The sequence below is a fragment of the Mastigoproctus giganteus genome, chromosome 4 (assembly GCF_048544385.1).
Source record: "Mastigoproctus giganteus isolate SK-2022 chromosome 4, ASM4854438v1, whole genome shotgun sequence".
NCBI classification, from domain to species: Eukaryota; Metazoa; Arthropoda; class Arachnida; order Uropygi; family Thelyphonidae; genus Mastigoproctus; species Mastigoproctus giganteus.
In genome coordinates, this window is record NC_143578.1 from 71,089,256 (window position 1) to 71,109,038 (window position 19,783).

At 39.1% G+C, this 19,783-nt stretch overlaps 1 protein-coding gene across 1 annotated transcript in view; it reads right to left on the reverse strand.

The window, feature by feature from the left end:
- The window catches only part of LOC150086824 (F-box DNA helicase 1-like), a 501,907-nt gene that overhangs the window by 255,560 nt on the left and 226,564 nt on the right, over nt 1-19,783 (reverse strand). The window contains exon 9 of the mRNA XM_090371598.1: nt 9,979-10,068. Coding sequence (XP_090227724.1) covers nt 9,979-10,068 — 90 coding nt within the window. The remainder of the gene's footprint in view (nt 1-9,978; nt 10,069-19,783) is intronic.

Sequence of the window (19,783 nt, forward strand, 5' to 3'; positions counted from 1 at the left end):
TTAGAAAGAGTAGAAGTGATTGCAATGGGACGATAATTGGATGGGAGGGATTTGTCACCCTTTTTAGGAACTGGCTGGATATGAGCAAATTTCCAAGCAGAAGGAAAAACACCTTTGGAATAAGAAAGTGAAAACAGGCGGCAAAGAATAGGAGTAAGTTCAGGAGCACAGGTTTAGAGAACAAGTGGAGAAATACCATCAGGACCTGGAGCTTTCTTAGCATCAAGATTCATCAAAATCCTTCTGATATCCTTTTGACGGAAGACCACAGGAGGAATTGAATGGAGCGTGATGGGAATGGTGGGAGGTGTTTTACCAAGATCATTAATACATGAGCTGGAAGAAAAATGGGATGCTAGCAGGTCAGCTTTATCGTTGGCTGAAGTGACAAGAGAAACATCTGGTTTGGACAGAGGTGAGAGCAGAGATGGGCAAAAGTTGCGGCCAATAGCTTTGGCAAGAGACCAAAATGCTCGGCTACCATTAGGGCAAGAAGCAAGTTTTCTACTCTTAGTCAGTCCAAACTAGAGTTTGGACTGATTAATAACTGCTTTACAATTGTTGCGAGCTTTGGTGTAGGCAGAAATTGAAACTGAAGAATTAGAAACAAGCCAATTACAATATGCAACATTCTTCTCTTGAACAGCTTTAGCACATTTATTGGAAAACCACGGTTTGGATAAAGGACGAGATTTTAAAGTAGAGTGTGGGATAAAGGATTCCATTCCTTCAAGAATAATTTCACTGACACGATCTGAGCAAACGTTGACATCAGAAGTTTTGAAACAGTAATCAAAGTACACTTCTGCCAAGAGCAGAAAACTTGCTTCTTGCCCTAATGGTAGCAGAGCATTCTGGTCTCTTGCCAAAGATATTGGCCACAACTTTTGCCCATCTCTGCTCCCACCTCTGTCAAAACCAGATGGTTCTGTTGTCACTTCGGCTAAGGATAAAGCTGACCTGCTAGCATCCCATTTTTCTTCCAACTCTTGTATTAATGATCTTGGTAAAACACCCACAATTCCCAACGTGCTCCATTCAATGCCCCCTTTGGTTTTCCGTCAAAAGGATATCAGAAGGATTTTAACGAATCTTGATGCTAAGAAAGCTCCAGGTCCTGATGGTATTTCTCCACTTGTTCTCAAAACCTGTGCTCCCGAACTTACTCGTGTTATTTGCTCCCTCTTTTAGGGTGGACAAATCTAAGTACACTTCGACTGTGTACTTAGAAGGGTTGTTTGTGAGAAAAAGATCAAGTGTATTGGCTGTATGATTGGGATTGTCCGGTATTCTTGTAGGTAAATGAAAAATCTGTGCTAGGTCATTAGTAATTGCAAAAGCCTCAGCATCTCGACCTGCTGGGTCGGTGTGACTAGAAAACGGAAGCCAGCTAGAGTTGTGAACATTAAAATCACTTAGGAAAATTACTTCACTGTTAGGAAAGTTGGACTGGAGAAAGTCAAGTTGCAAAGAGAGGAAGTCAAAGAGCTACAAGTGATTAGTGGAGTTGGGAGAACGGTAGAGACAACAGATGAATTTGACACAATGAGATAGAGAGATTTTAAGCCAGAGAAGATCTAATAGAGGAAATTCCAAATTGCCAAGTCTCTGACAGGGAATATCAGAACGGACATATGCACAAGTACCACCTTTGAGGTGAAAGGAATCGTACAGCGAATAATTTGGGCATCTGAGATGAGCAGTAGTTGAATCAACCGATAACTGAGATTCTGTCAGAAAAAGTACATAGGGTTTGGCAGACTGCAAGTGGAAATGGACATCGTTGAGGTTAGAATTGAGACCACTTATATTTGTGAAATGAATTAGGAAGTGCTTGGGAGGTTTAGATCTTTTCGCAGGTTTAGATCTTTTTGCTCTATTAGTTTGACAATTCATGGTGTATTGAATAGTAAGAAAAAGTGGGTGGGACATGCTGTATGAAGTAATAAAATTTTTGGATATGGCGGACACATGGTAAGGATATACCCAGATCCTTGACCTAATGTGGCCTTGACAATGCTCCCTGCATACACACTACTCGGGCTCCTTCCAGTCATTATTTGGCAGAGTACAGGTAGCATGATTATACACTAGCTGATCCGGAAGCCTCCTAGAGAGTTACCAATAGGTTCGGTCCGGCGTACTAACTAGCGGCCAGCCTGCGAACACTGTCTTAGAACTGTACCCTCGAAATGTAAGGAATATTGGATTTCATCACGATGTTCATCATAACCTCAAAAGTCATCAATCATACTTCATGATGGAAGAGATAGGGAAGGGTTGACCGGAACGTAGCTCTAGAGACTAAACATGGGTTCCACCACTTCAAGCCTCCAATAAGCAAAGTGGTGGAATTGCACCAGTTGATGAGAGTCATCTGCCACCTAGTACTGCCTGGTAACATAGACGGGCGGAATTCCTCCATGTGGTGTGGGCACCACACCTTGACCCCAGCTTACATTGGTTCACACCTGGGTAGTCACCCACCATGTACTTGTGCATGGAGGTTATACCCAGGATTACTAACAGTCCCACCATCGTGAAGATGCAAGCAGAGGATTTGGCTGTCACAGACCGTCCGGACTTCGTCGAAATTGGGTCCACTTGACTTGAGTGTCACCCGAATATCAGTTCCATCACCGTTTTAGACTCCCAGGTAGCAAGTACAGCTTGTCTGGTATATCTGAGAGAATGTCTGTGACAACCTCAAGGACCATATGAAGTTTGCTGAGCAGTGCAGAAGGGCTGACAGGGCAGGTCATGGAGTCTCGTCAATGATATATAGGAATTTTGCTAGCAGGGAGGTAATTATCCAGTTATACAAGGCAATGGTCAGGCCACACCTAGAGTACTGTGCACAGGTCTGGAGGCCTCATTTTAGGAAGGATGTAGATTTGCTTGAGCGTGTACAGAGAAGGGCAACAAGATTGGTAAGGGGAACAAAGGGTGCTCTTACCAAGAAAGGCTTAAGTTCTGCAAATTGCAGCACCTGGATAGTAGGCACCTGCAAGTTGATCCGATTGAGGTGTATAATGCCTTGAATGGGTTGAGCAAGCTGAATGCTGATGGGATTCTTTCTCTTGCTCAGTTAAGAACCTGAGGGGGCACGGATTCAAGCTGAGGAAAGACAGTTGTAGAATAGAAAAATCTCCCATAGTTGTGTGTATTGATTGTTTACTACTGGAGAGACAGGAAGTGAATGAAATAGTCAATAAGAGTTTATAAAATTAATTTGATCGATAAATTAAACAAATTAATGATCTGGTATACAACATTTCTTACGGTGATTGCGACTCGTCTTACCAAGGTTCGACGCAATTTTCTCTTAATATTCATGTAAATCAACATGAAGCCTCAGTTCGTGCTTCTCGTTCAGCAGCGTCAGAATTAGCCTTTCGTGCCATTAATGAAAAACATACTTTTTTATTTAATGAGGCCAAAATACTTAATTGATACACACAATTATGGGAGATTTTTTGAATGGCTTGGTGCAAAATTACACTAAGGTACTCGGCCCAAAGTTACATTATTTAACGAGGCCAAAATACTTAATTGATACACACAATTATGGGAGATTTTTTGAATAGCTTGGTGCAAAATTACATTAAATCTACACTAAGGTACTCGGCCCAAAGTTACCATATTTCTTTTCTAAAATATTGCCTTCAAAACACATCGTTCCGAAGTTTGCCAGGGTGAATTTAAATAAAAAAATTTCAGGCATAAAACAACTAACACTGGCGACATCGCGTAATATTGTTAAGCTTGCTTTAAAATCTCGATATTCGAATAAACAAAAATACCTTTCCCAGGTTAGGAAGCTTCGCGATAAATTAAAAAATTATCTACATCCGAACGATTGGTCTGTATTGAAGACCTCCATAGATTTGCGATGGGAAGCACAGGCCTCAGAAATAAAAAAACAGACACGTTAATAAGTTGCAAACATTATCGGATAGGTCAAGACACGTTCATGCGAATTCTAACACATTGTCGGGGGCTTGCGACCAAGTTCATACGAGTTGGGTGACAACCCCCCCCACAGACATACAGCGTACTACCACAGAATATGTGAGCTAGTTCACGAACACCCCCTCACCCAGTATTCAACGAACCGACATATCAACAGGTTACAAATCTTTCCTCGTGTACATTATAGCAGGACCAGATTTCACTAAGCTACCACCACCTTAGCATCCAAATCAATAGGTCATAACAACCATGACTGCCAACTGTTGCTGCGCATCACTGAGCCATGGATGCTAACGCCTTGGACCAACTTACACAAGACTTGGCCAACAAACCATCCGGAGTACAGAACCCAACTTGATCGCTCACATCTCAAGTAGTCAACTGATCTCCCCACTTGGTTGGGACAATACTAGCAGTGCAATCAAAGACAAGGTCCACACATGCCTTGACAAATTCCTCATCATTGATTTCTGGACCAACTTCTCCTGACCAGACGTGACACATCTCATCAAGAAGAGACCTACCATTGATCCCTGGACTTGACCATCATATCTTGGACTCCCGGTTTTGACCACCCCACTATTCGTTATCATGGACTACTGGACCAGCCTTCAGTCTGGATGCGACACAGACTCGCCAAATGGAGTCCCAGTGACGACACCGGACTAGACCTTCCTGAACATGACCCATCCACCATAGCAGCACTCACACTGCTGGATTTCCACCAAGTATCGGCTCCAACTGACTGGCCATGCTAGCTGTACCTACCCTGCACTTGCAGGGTCGGTCTCTCTCTCTCTCTTTTTTTTGGCTTCTTTCTTCTGTTTCCTACCATCTGTCCTTTTACCCCCCCCCTATTTTTCTCTTACACAATGATTTTTTTTTTTTGTCCACCCCACTCCTTCTCTCTGGTGAGGCACTGGGCATGCCACACTGTCATCAGGGGCCATCTTCCCCGTCGGCCCCTTCTATTTCCTACCCTCCAGTCTTCTGCCTACCTCCCTCACTTTTCTCTTACACAACGTTTTTTTTTTTCCCTTTTATATATATATATGTGTGTGTGTGTGTGTGTGTATATATATATATATATATATATATATGCCCCACAGGTCTAAATCTAAATACATCAAAATTATTACCCGACCTATTTGGCCCTAGAACAAGTTATCAGCGAACAACTCTACGCTCTGTTAAAATTACAACCGATGCTCAAGAAACAGCGATCATCACATTCTCAAATCTGGTCCTAGCCACTGAAATCCCAGGAAAGTAGGTGGCAGGACCCGCCAGAGTACTCTAGCATCAGTGGTGCACCCGGTCAGCCTCCCCGTGGCACAGTGTGGTAACGTCGGGTCCCACTAGGGGCTCGGCGGCTAATAGACCGGAGGAACAAAGGGCACAACACAATATACAGCACATGACCCCCACATACTTCAAATCTCTGGCCCGATACAATGTATACCCGCGGAGATGGGAGAAATCCCAGGAGCCGTTAGACACTAACATACCTTACACCTCTGCCACTCTTTGTGAAGGTATTCACAATATGAGATATAATTAACCGATGCATCCATACTACCTGGGTGGTAGAAATAATGTACGTGCAGTAACTATGTTCCAGGTTTAACTATTGTTCCAGGTTTAGTTCTAAATCAATGTCAGATGAACTAATGAGACATGTTTGTTTGTTGTTTGGTTTTTAGGAGCATTAGCAACTAAGGCCATATTGCTATGGGGATATGCGGTGGTCATTACCTGACCTTTCCGTACCCTCTGTATTTGGTGGGCACGGGCTCAAACCCCAGTCTAATCAAGAAACGTGTGCCACGCACTGTTGCTCCTGCCCATCTGGCTACGGAGGCGCCCTAATAAGACATATGGCAGAGAAGAAAAATGCATGGGATACATATAAATTAATGGGTGACATGGAAGCCTATGATAGATATAAGCTGGTCTGTAACCAAGTCACAAAGGAGATTAGGCAGGGGAAGGCAGATTACGAGAAATCTTTGGCAAGGGATGCAAAGAAAAACAGCAAAAAATTCTTTACTTATCTAAACTCTAGAAGGAAAGGGATGAATCAGATTGGTCCACTGGATATTGATGGTTCAACAGTTGAGGATCCTACTCAGGTGGCTAACAAACTAAACGAGTATTTTGCATCTACATTCACACATGAGGAGTTATTCAGGAAAGGGAATGCCAGAGGTGAAGTAAACTCTAGCAGTGAGCTAGATGATTTTGTAATAACTGAGAGGAAAGTGGATGAGAAATTGTTGAGGATAAACATAAAAAAGGCACACAGGGTGGATGGGATCTATCCAGTTATATTAAAGGAGGCAGCAAAGGAAGTAAGCGAACCCTTAGCCATAATTATGAGAGCTTCTTTGGACTCAGGGGAGGTATCCATAGACTGGAGATGCGCAAATGTGACCCCAAATCACAAAGGAGGATCAAATGCTGACACAAGTAATTATAGACCTGTGAGTTTAACTTCTGTTCCAGGAAAATTAATGGAGGCACTGGTTAAAGAAGCACTGTAGGATCCTCTAGACAAGACTTCAGTTACAGCTTGGACACAGCATGGTTTTGTTAAGGGAAAGTCTTGCCTGACCAATTTGATTGGATACTATGATGCAGTCACAAAAGAACTGGATGCAGGGAATAACTTTGATATTATATATTTGGATCTTAGAAAGGCTTTTGATACTGTTGCACATAGAAGACTGCTGCACAAATTGGAGCAGTGTGGCAAATTGCTGCTATGGATAAAGGGGAGAAAACAGAGAGTGGTAATCAATGGACACTGCTCATCGGGGACTAATGTTATTAGTGGCGTCCCTCAGGGTTCGGTGTTGGGTCCATTGTTGTTTTCTGTATTTATAAATGATATTGATGATGGTATATCAAGCTTAATGTCCAAATTTCTAGACGATACAAAGGTTGGCAGGGTTGTTAAGAACACTACTGACAGTATGCTGCTGCAGCAGCAGGATCTGGAAAGATTGAGCAGATGGGCTGAGAGGTGGCAAATGAAGTTTAACATTGACAAATGTAAAGTACTACATATGGGAAGCAGTAACCCCAGAGCAACGTATCAACTCTGTGGTACTACACTGATAGTGGTAGAGAATGAAAAGGACCTGGGGGTAATTGTGCAGGCAGATATGAAGTTCTCTGAGCACTGCAGACGGGCTGCAAGAGTAGCTCATGATGTCTTGTCAATGACATACAGGAATTTTTTTAGCAGGGATAAAATTGAAAAAGGAGGTGATTATTCCCTTGTATAAGGCAATGGTCAGGCCACACCTTGAGTACTGTATACAGGTCTGGAGGCCTCATTTCAAGAAGGATGTAGAGCTGATGGAATGAGTACAGAGAAGGGCAACAAGAGTAGTGAATGGAACAAATGGTTGCTCTTACGAAGAAAGGCTTAAGTTTTGCAAATTAGTGTCTGGAGACTAGGCACCAGCAAGGTGATCTGATACAGGTGTATAAAGCCTTGAATGGTTTGAGCATGCTCAATGCTGATGGAATTCTTCCTCTTACTCAGAAAAATCACCTGAGAGGGCATAAATTCAAATTGAGGAAAGACAGATGTAGGATAGATGTGCAGAAATTTGCCATTAGCCAGCAGGTAGTTGGTTGGTGGAACAGGCTTCCATCCCTTGATGTGGAAGTTGATAGCCTAATAAATTTAAGACTCAGCTGGATTTTGAATGAATGGAAGGATGAAATGGGAGTGGTTTTTTTTTTTTTTTTGGGCTGATGCTGCATAAGCTTGCTTTCTTGCACCATATGCCTCTACTAATGCTAATGCTAATAAACTAACTCTCATATTTATGGGATTTTCTGAAATACTGATGGAATACATCAAATTGCTTTGTCAACACTAATGTCTTGTGCAGTAATAATTCCTTCAATACCTTCTCGTGTTGTGAAGGTATTCACAATATGAGATATAATTATACGATGCATTCATACTATCTGGGTAGTAGTAATAATGTATGTGCAGTAACCATGCATAAACCAACTCTCATATTTAGGATTCTATAAATAAACTTATTTACTTATGTTATCCCTCCAACATTAAAATTCACATACCCCTTATGGATTTTCTGAAACACTGATAGAATACATCAAACTGCTGTGTTGTGCTGATGGATTATCTATTTGTTCAATATCCTTTCATGAACTATGAAGTTTATAAATATTTATTGTCAGGGAAGTGTCTGGCTGAAGACAGCAGAAAGAAATTTATATACATCTTTTTTCAATTTTAACATTGTAAAGATTTTAATTTGTGCATAGTATTTTGTATTTTAACTGTAAATAAATTTTTATTTATATTTAATCGATATGGTGTGTGTTTTATAGAATTTTTTTATATGAATAGTTTCCTGACTACATTTAAATTCATTTTTTCACAGATTTTTTCATGCATTTGGGAAGAGAGAAAATAATTTATAAAAAACATGAAATATCATAACATAACATTTACCAACTCTAGAAAAACAAATAATCACTTTAATTATTCCATTACTCAAATCTTATTAAAGTTGAGTTAAGATTTGATTAATGGAATAATTAAAATACGTAAATAATATCATTATAAACATAGAGAAAATTAGATTTTATCAAGCAACTGGAACCTTCTGTAAATAACTATGCTCACTAATATACTTTAACTTATTTACTTATGTTATCCCTCCAGCATTAGAATTCACATACCCCATATGGGGCCAACCGGGCTAGCCAGGTGGGCAAAATGCCTGCCTGGCAACCCAAAAGTCGCAGGTTTGAATCCCACCTCAGGCTTGGATCAGAGTAAAATGCAAAAACTTTGGGAGGTGCATTATGGCCACAGAAGCCGATGCGCTAACAAAAAAGGGATAAAAGGGATAAAAAAGGGACCCCCCCATATGGAACATAAAATCAAAAAGAATACAAAATAGAGTAATTAAGTACACATTAAGACATGGAATTTACATCTACAATAATAAATGCTAATATATTTAGCTAAACAGGTATCACTTTAAACGATTAGCTCCAAGAAGGAATACACAAGGCTTAAAATTTAAGTTTAAAATAATAAAGTAAATTCTTAAACAGTTCTCTTATGTCTTATCTAAAGCTTAAAAAGTGGCTCCATATTTGAACACTATTTTATCTAAAATTCAGAACAGATTAGAGATTATTCCTCCTGGATTTAAATAATCAGTACAATTTGGCTTTAATAGTTTCTTAAACTTTTTGAAACAATCAAATGAGCTTAAGCCTGGTCATTAAAACCTGTTTTCAGAACTTGACACTCCTAGGCCTAGTAATGGCATAGTTATCTACTATACCACAATTTACAACCCTGGGTGATCAAGGGTCTGATAATGTCCTAATCATTACTACTTAAATCATACCTTGCATATATCATTCATATGTTTTTAGCATAAACTTTATTTCATGACTAATCATCTTCAGCATTATAAAGCGGTGTAAACATTAAATCGAGGTTACTTGTTTTAAATAAATTGTAAACATTAAATCTAGGTTACTTGTTTTAAATAAATAACTATTATAACAATAATTAAATATAATTTTTAATAATATCATATCTTTTTAACTTTGTTCACAATTATATTGCATTTGTTTTTATCTCATATTTGTCAGTAAATTTTTGTTCATATTTTAAATTAGAATTTATAATTTTACCAAGAAATGTTTATCACCAGGTTTTTAAAATGGACTATTTTTCATGTTTATTCTAATGACATCAGAGAAGTATTTTAAACACATTACAGGTGATACACCTGCAATGTGTTTAAAAAAAACAATTAGAAATATACAGATTAAGAAATTTAAATATAAATATCTTTCTCACTGGGGGGGGGGGGGGAGATTTTGATATTTTACTACATGTTGTAAAATATCAAAATGATCAGAATACCAAGCCATTTTTCAAATCCATTTATTTGAACAAGTAGTTTATACATAATGCCTCCTCAAGCTTACCTTTTCCCTACTGTATCCCAGGCTAAAGAATGAATGGTTCTACATTCTACATTATCAGTAAAACACTTTTTTGCATTCTGGCACACTGACCTAAAAAGTATACCAACATTACATTAGGAAGATGAACACTAAACAAAAACTGCAAATAAAATTATATAAGTTAGTCTCTCTCACACACACACATAGGACATGTGCTGCCCCTTGCAAGCAAATGAAATTCCAGAGTGATGTTCTGTTTTGACATATGCTCTAGATCAGCATTTCTCAATCATCAGTCTGTGGCCTATTACTTGCTGGGCTGGTCTGTGAGCCCTTGTGGAAAGTTTAAGAAAAGCTTTATGACTCTGAAGTCCTATATGTTAAAGCAGAACAAAGAAAGATCCAAGGCCCTTCACCCTTTTCTTGCTTTGACTGCAGCATTCACAAGCCCACAGCCCTTCCCTTCCCCTCCCCTGACAATTTTTGTGAACATGAGAAGAACTACCTGGTAATCAGGTAGTTCTCCTCACCCCTTTCTTACCCTCCAAAACCCATTTTTGGTGTAGGTACCTTCCTCACCCTATGATGTCAGCAGTCATAGAGGGCCCTCGCCCCCAAATGTGAATGCTCGCTATAACACTGCCTGCTGTCTGCACTTCACAAGTGTAAAGTGACCATTTTTTGGCATTTTCATGATGGAGACATTTTTAAATGATACAATTTTTTTTTACAAACATTTTATTTGTACACATCTATTTTACAAAAGACAGATGTTTTACACCACTTAACTAGGTACACTAATTAAAAAGAAGTTTTTTCCAGTATGACACTTACTCTCAAGGGTACTGGCCATAACTTTTCATTATCGATCATAGAGAATGCATTTTGCATATACTCTGCAAGTCTGATCTTGCTAATTACAGAAAGAACACTCCATTGTTTTGCATTGTACTTTTTTTTTATGAAATTAAACCTTCTCTTTTGCCTTTCATTTCACAATTATTGATTTTAGAGGAAAGGCCTCAAGTGTCAGGGTTAAACATACTAAAACAATACTGCCTCAACCGATAACTAATAAAATAAAATAAAAACCACAAGTTTATTGAAACAAAAATATATAATTAAAAATTAATTAAAAAAACAAACAAATTAATTAAAAACATTAAATACAAAGTTGGATTAAAAACATAAAATCAAGCAAATGGGGTGAGTAGCTTTTGAGGTGAAGAGCCTCTTTGTCAACTTACTGAAGCTTACGGCAGCAGGTCAACCATAATACAGAAAAGTAGCCTTGCACAAGTGTACAGGTACCCAGGTGTGGACCACACCTGGTGAAGAAAAGAAAAGAAAGAAGGGAAGGCAGGAATAACGGAAGAGGACATTAACTGCCAGACACACATTAGGAAAGTTGTTAGGTCACCACCTCGTCACGTTGTTTTTTTTTTTTGGTAGTTGTTGCCACATAGGCTTCTGTGGCCATAATGCACCTCCCAAGGTTTTTGCAGTACTTTGATCCAAGCCCGAGGCGGGAATCAAACCCGCGACCTTTAGGTTCCCAGGCTCGTTACGTTGTAAAATGACAGCCTCCATAATAGGATGTATACAGGTTCCAACATTATGATTGATGGTGGAACAAGCCACAGCTATATGGAGGGCCTCGATCCATGAGAGATAGTGAAAATTATTAGCCAATCTATTATTTCAATGATGGAAAGGGAATTATAGTTGAAATGGTGCTCACATCAGTAATGATCAGAGATGGCTGAACTGTCAAAATCAGCACAATGTGCTTGTTAATACAATTGCCCAATCTGTGTTGGGTTTGACTGACATAACACACCCACAATCCGGGCAAGTAATCCAATATACAACATTCACAGTATGCAAAAGTAGAATAACCAGTTTAACCTTGGATAAAATTGATTGCAATTTCCTGCCAGGGAATTGAATGCAACCAATACAGTATCAGCACAGCACCCTGGCAAAGTGTGCAGACACACATGGATAGTGGGGAATGGAGGCAGTGGCAACCAGATTGTTACCCTGATTCACATGACAAACTGACATTGTCAACTATCTGGAGTCTGTCCAGAACATGAGTAGAGCAACCACATTTAGATAAGGCAGTTCTGATTCTGACAAACTCAACCTCCCTTTCTACAGGGTCACTACAATGTGATCGTGCCCAATTAAATAAAGTTCCTGCAGTACTGAAAAATGCCTTAGGGAATCGCGAGCAGACATACCTATTACAGCTCTTCATAGCATTAGAGAAGCATAGACAAGAGGGGATTAAAGCAGGATTAGTGAAGTATAGTAGGATTTCAAAAGTTTTTTAGTATATTGTAAAGTTTATTTTAATAAGTTTTTTTCCTCGTAATAGTTTGATTTATTTTTTTATATTATAAATATAAATTTTTGAAAGTTTGTTTTATTGATAATTAGTAAATTTCATAATGTTTATTACAAGATCTGCCTTGAACACTTCATCAGAGGGTACCATGACTCATATGGAAATAGGTGATGGCAATTTCTGGGTGAGTCATGATTTTATCCTTTGCAGAACCTGTGACATGTAATTCCAAGGTCGACCTAGTAGATAATCCTAGCTCGCTTGGAGATTCTTTTCTTTGTCACTACTGTAAGGAGTCCACCGATCTTAAGTTACAATTTGATGCATTGCTAGAACAATTTGAGTCACTGAAAAAACGGGTGCTTGCCCTCGAGGATAATGAAACTGGGAGCTCATCAGGGACTCAAGACTCTAGCAACCTACCAAGTGATGCACTCCCAATTCGGGTCATAGAACAGAATAACCAAGTGCTAACTACTTCGGTTTAAAAGGACTTAGTTCTATTAGGAGACTTCATTGTCAGGGAAACAGGAAATATTTTTTGTAATTAGGACAGGTGGACTAGAACCAGGGTATATCTGAAGGGAGCAACTATTAATGATGTCACCAACAGACTGAGAGATTTTAAGGGGGGGGGGGGTAAAGAGAATATTATTATTCGTGTGAGAACTAATGATATTAAGCATACACGATCTGATGATTTGTTAGACAAATATGGGACCATGCTGAAGAAATGTCGCGAGTTAAGTCACAATGTTTATGTGTCTGCAATTCTGCCCAGGCACGATAGCAGGGTTTATATGCTGAAAGCCTTGTGGATTAACTCAAGACCTGAAGGACTCTGCAATGCTTTTGGGGGAAATTTCTATCAGCTTGGCCCGCACTTATAGGTAGAAGGAATCTGTTTTGTAGAGACAGGATACATTTAAACAAAGGTGATGCAAACATTTTTGCCAGTATTTTTTGCAAAAATGTTTGGGGGGGGGGAAGAACAAGGGTCCTTGTGGTTGGTCCTTGAGGTTGTCACAGACATTCTCTCAGATATGCCAGACAAGCTGTACTTGCTACCTGGGAGTCTAAAACGCTGATGAAACTGATATTCAGGTGACACTCAAGTCAAGAGGACCCAATTTCGGTGAAGTCCGGTGTGACAGCCAAATCCTCTGCTTGCACCTTCACGATGGTGGGACTGTTAGTAAGCTGCACCCACACCACAGGGAGGAATGCCGCCCCTCTGTGTTACCAGGCAGTACTAGGTGGTAGATGACTCTCATCAACTGGTGCAATACCACTACTTTGCTTATTGGAGACTTGAAGTGGTGGAACCCATGTTTAGTCTCTAGAGCTAAGTTCCAGTCAACCCTTCCCCATCTCTTCCATCATGCAGTATGATTGATGCCTTTTGAGGTTATGATGAACATCGTGGTGAGATCCAATCTTCCGTACATTTCGAGGGTACAGCTCTAAAACGGTGTTGGCAGGCAGGCAGGCCGACCGATAGTTAATACACCAGACCGAACCTGAAGAGGTTCGGTCCGGTGTACTAACTCTCTAATTACCTCTCTAAAAGAGGTTATTAGAGAGTTAGTAAAAACTCTCTAAGAGGCTTCTGGATCAGCTAGTGTATAATCTTGCTATCTCTACTCTGCCAGATAGTGACTGGAGGGAGTCCGATTAGTGTGTATGCGGGGGGCATTGTCGAGGCCACGTTATGTCAAAGATCTGAGTATATTCTTACCATGTGTATGCCATATCCAAAAATTTCATTACTTCATACAGCATGTCCCACCCACTTTTTCTTACTATTCAATACACCATGAATTGTCAAACTAATAGAATAAGCTTATCTGCGAAAAGATCTAAACCTCCCAAACACTTCCTAATTCATTTCACAAATATATGTGGTCTCAATTCTAATCTCAATGATGTCCATTTCCACTTGCAGTCTGCCAAAATCCATGTACTTTTTCTGACCGAATCTCAGTTATCAGATGATTCAACTACTGCTCATCTCAGTTGACCAAATTATTTGCTGTATGATTCCTTTCGCCTCAAAGGTGATACTTGTGCATATGTCCATTCCGATATTCCCTGTCAGAGACTTGGTATTTTGGAATCTCCTCTTTTCGATCTTCTAAGGCTTAAAATCTCTCTACCTCATTGTGTCAAATTCATCTGTTGTCTCTACCGTTCTCCCAACTCCACTAATCACTTGGAGCTCTTTGACTTCCTCTCTTTGCAACTTGACTTTCCCCAGTCCAACTTTCCTAACAGTGAGGTAATTTTCCTTGGTGATTTTAATGTTCACAACTCCAGCTGGCTTCCGTTTTCTAGTCACACTGACCCAGTTGGTCGAGATGCTGAGGCTTTTGCAATTACTAATGACCTTGCACAAATTGTTCATTTACCTACAAGAATACAGGATAATCCCAACCATACAGCCAACACGCTTGATCTTTTTTTCACAAACAATCCTTCTAAGTACACGGTCAAAGTGAGAGGTCCTTTAGGCACCTCAGATCACAACTTGGTGATTGTCTCTTCTCCAATGGAGCCTTTATCTCATGGCTATTCCCAACCTCATATTATTTGGCATTACAAGAGTGCAAAATGGGATGACCTGCGAGATTTCTTTTCTTCTTTTCCTTGGTCGGATTACTGTTTTAAAACTTCTGATGTCAACGTTTGCTCAGATCGTGTCAGTGAAATTATTCTTGCAGGAATGGAATCGTTTATTCCACACTCCACTTTAAAATCTCATCCTTTATCTAAACCTTGGTTTTCCAATAAATATGCTAGGGCTGTTCAAGAGAAGAGCGTTGCATATCGTAATTGGCTTGTTTCTAATTCTTCAGTGTCATTTTCTGCCTACACCAAAGCTCGCGACAATTGTAAAGCAGTTATTAATCAGTCCAAACTAGAGTTTGAACAGGCTAAGAGTAAAAAACTTGCTTCTTGCCCTAATGGTAGCCGAGCTTTCTGGTCTCTTGCCAAAGCTATTGGCCGCAACTTTTGCCCATCTCTGCTCCCACCTCTGTCCAAACAAGTTGGATCTGTTGTCATTTCAGCCAAGGATAAAGCTGACCTGCTAGCATCCCATTTTTCTTCCAGCTCATGTATTAATGATGTTGGTAATACACTCCCCATCATTCTCAAGTCAAAAGGATGTCAGAAGGATTTTGACGAATCTTGATGATAAGAAAGCTCCAGGTCCCGATGGTATTTCTCCACTTGTTCTCAAAACCTGTGCTCCTGAACTTACTCCTGTTCTTTGCCGCTTTTTTTCACTTTCTTATTCCAAAGGTGTTTTTCCTTCTGCTTGGAAATTTGCTCATATCCAGCCAGTTCCTAAAAAGGGTGACAAATCCCTCCCATCCAATTATCGTCCCATTACAATTACTTCCACTCTTTCTAAAGTAATAGAGAAATCAATTAACTGCCAACTCTTAAACTACCTGGTAATCTTCCGTCTGATCAACGATTGCCAGGATGGATTCCGTCAGTGTCGATACACTAGTGATATTCCGGCTTATGTTACCCATTTATGGACTAATTCCATGGAAAAGTTTAATATGAGTAACTTCTGATAGCTCTCCGGCTGCTGGTAGATGGCTGTTCGTTGAACTCTTTGTCTTTTGGAGAATACCAGTGATGATCAATCTCTAGGATGTGATGCTTGTGCTCACTGTGAAAGTCTCTCTTCATCAGTTTCTGTTGTAGCCTACTTGTCCAGCTCGTTATGATGATCAGTCTCTAGGATGTGATGCTTGTGCTCAACTGTGGATAGTGTCTCTTCATCGGTTTCTGCTGTAGTCTGCTTGCCAGGTTGTTGTGCTGTAGCTGAGGGGATTACCACTGCACGGTACAGTTGATTTTGTAATGTGAATGTGAAATTTGTATTGTAAATAATTGTATACTGTACTATACTATTTCTATATGTATGGTGGATTTGTCAGATTTTTTTTTGGCTAGGGGCCGCTTTACTCAATAAATGGAAAAAAAAAAAAAAAAAAGACCCCTGCACATAGATTTTCTATAAACTGAAGTTACCAAATGAGAACCAGTACAGAGAACCAAAACATCAAGAAATTGAAGGACACCATTCACCTCCATTTCCATGGTGAATATAATAAATGCAACAAAGAATTAATATACTGGAGGAGCAGTCCCGAGGTATAATAGCAAAGATAGAGTTGACATATTGCATCCAGAGTCTAACAGGAACTGCTAAATTCACAAATATGTCCTCCAGTGCTTCCATGGTGATGTTAGCTATGATGGCACTGACCAGTGAGCCCACAGCTCTACCCTGAATTTGTTTAAAAAGGGAATTGCCAAATGCAATGGCACAGCCAGAAAATCAAATATTAAGAGCATAACAAATGTCATCAATGGAAAGCAAGGTTCTATCCCATAATGTGGAATCCCTGTCCAAAAAACACCTGGCAAAACTAATGGCTGGCTGAATGGGGATGGACACTTGAACAAGGAAATCACGTTGAAGGAAACCATGACCCCCCCCCCCCCGGCTTACAAAATGCTAAAATTCCTTAATATCCTCAAAAAATCAACACTACTATTGATATTATTAATTTTAAATGTAGTCTACTAAATTTTAGTGGTCCTTGATGGAACGTTTATAAGCATTGCTGGTCTGCCACTGGTTTTCGGTTGAGAAACACTGCTCTACATTTCCAAAGAGAAAATTTACACAAGCACATTTCAATTTCAGCCATCACATGGAATCCATTGTTTGTTTGGTTGGTTTTTAGGAGCATCAGCAACTAAGGCCATATTGCTCCGGGATATGCGGTGGTCATTCCTTGACCTTTCCGCATCCTCCGTATTTGGTGGTGACGGGCTTGAACCCCGGTCTAATCAAGAAGGGTGTGCTGCGCACTGCTGCTCCTTCCCACCTGGCTACGGAGGCGCCATGGAATCCATTACTAAAATTAAATTTTATCAGTACTTTCATAGTATGAGTACCACTGATACCCACAATACATTATATAAAATGTAATCGCAGGTGTAAATAGCAAACATATGAATCTCACTTGGAAAGTTATCAGGAATATGCATCCATGAACTTAGAACTTAAGCTAACTTGTTAGATTTTGGAGGGTCAAGTCTGTTATTAGGATAATTAAGTGTTATGAGCAGTTGGTCTCTGATAGCATAGGCCCATTGTTTATTATATAGTGTGCTCAATGTTAATTGACTGGCAGCATACCACTAAATTTCACTACCTCTAAGATCACTGCTTGTGTCAAATTGTTTAAGGACTCTTCACTTTAAACAAAGACTACAGGCACCCCCACCCCCATAACCAAAAATCAATGTCATTTCAAACAAACATGGAGGCCAATTATAGGAAATGAAAAATTACCAAGCTAAGGAGGTATTCAGGCAGGTCTTCCATGATCTGCTATTCCCATAGAATAGATATGAAATGCATAATTAACAATGTAAAAGTAGATAGTATTCATATCCATTTTATATATAAAATACCTGTAAATATCTCATTTGCCTAATTGACAGGGCTAACATGCAAAATCTTATACAAAATGGTCTAAATACAATCCATAACAGCCTAGGTTTTTCAACAAGTTCACCAAAACAGACATAAGCCACCATAACAAGATATATGCTTTGCTACTGGAAACCTTTCTCACATGTGGTTATATTCCAAATACAGGCTCACAAATATAAAATATGCTCAAAATACAGAAATACATTCCCACCTGTGGGCAGATTTGTCTGTATTTAGTTCACAACCCTATCAATGTAGTAATATGCAAGAATATCTACAGAGTGATTACTGCAATACATTCTTGATTGTTATAATACTGCTGTGTAGTGATGGTTCATTTGTACAACTTTTCTTTTTCACAGTAAGGTCTAAATATGAAACAGAATGTAGAGGTATACTATAAGAGACTAATCAGAATTCTAACACTATTTTTTTTAAAAATGAGGGCACATGCAACATTTTTATAAGCTTGGTTACAAATAACGGTATTTGAAGGGAAAGAATATAGAAACTATTACATACTTAATGCCAAAAAAGCACTGGACTTGCACCCAATGGCAAGCATGGCAAAAACATTGGACTTAATGGCTAATTCTTTGACAAAATTGTTATGTGCTTTGGCTGTTTCCACATAAAAGTTGAACACAGATTGGGACTTAATACATATTCATGAGCAAGGATAACAGGCTGGTTTGTTGCGATCTGTGAATTGCCATTTACATTTGCTTTAAGAAACAGCCCAGCTTCATTCATATGAGAGATGTCATTAATCCTCCAAGAGTCAAGAACACAATCAGTGATGGTATAACCTGATGACTTATTATTGATATCAGCAACATTTGATGATATCACTAATTAAGACATTCAAATCTAGTATTCTGGCACTTCTAGCCCTCAACTTAAAACTTCATTCAAATAAATGAAACTTTTTCAAGCCAGAAATATTCTGAGGTCAATGAGCACTGCTAACTGCTGAAGCCATTAAGAATACAAAATTTGTCCATCAGGATGGTGCAGTGAGTGGTTTCCTTGCACGTTTCCAGGCAGAAGTTATTGCACAAATATTTTCAAGTTACTGTGCCATTGTGCTTCCCTGGGTTTAGTGAATGTTTCTTTTTTTTCATTAGCTAGTTTGAATTTGGCTTTTTTATGCTTTCAGGTGGCAGTTAGCACCTCTTCAGCATTATTTATTGTAGTTTTTTTGCAATTTTCATATATAGTAAAATAGGGTTTAGTTTTATAAATCATTAAAATAAGCATATCAGTATTTTGGGATGGGCAGCTATTACAGAAAATTTATAGAAAATTATTTTAAAATTTGCTTACCTTTAACCATGAACTAACAAAGAAGGCCATGTCTTTAAGCATGATGAAGAAACCGATCAAATATTTCAGAGTTAAGACCAGGTTAACTAGCCAACCATTATTATTCTATCCAGATTTTTCTAAATTGTTTAATGTTTCAATAGATGCAAGTAACTCCACCATGGGAGGGGGGTCCTGGAACAGGAGAATAAGGCAATCAATAGGATACCATAGCAGACAACTAAAGAGCTAAGATATGGGATTGTGAAGAAAATCTATTGCACGTATGTGTCCTGTGGTACAATTTCTTTGCTATTTCTGTGAGAAAAAATTAAGTCTGATCAGTGATCACAATGATTTACAACTCAAAAGTCCCAGCCTTCACACTAAATAGATGGAAATGTCAAATGCTTTGTCATTTATATAGATATAGTAGGTGACATACAATTAAATGCACTTTTCATTGCAACATGTTGTCATCAATGATGAACCTACACTTTGGGAGACTGAAAATACAGGCATAACAAGAAAATTTCAAACTGATAATAAAATGCATTGAGAGAGAAACCTTACTGTAGGGAATAAGCAGCCAGAGGGGAGAAACCTACAAAATACAACTAAATTACTGAACAGCTATT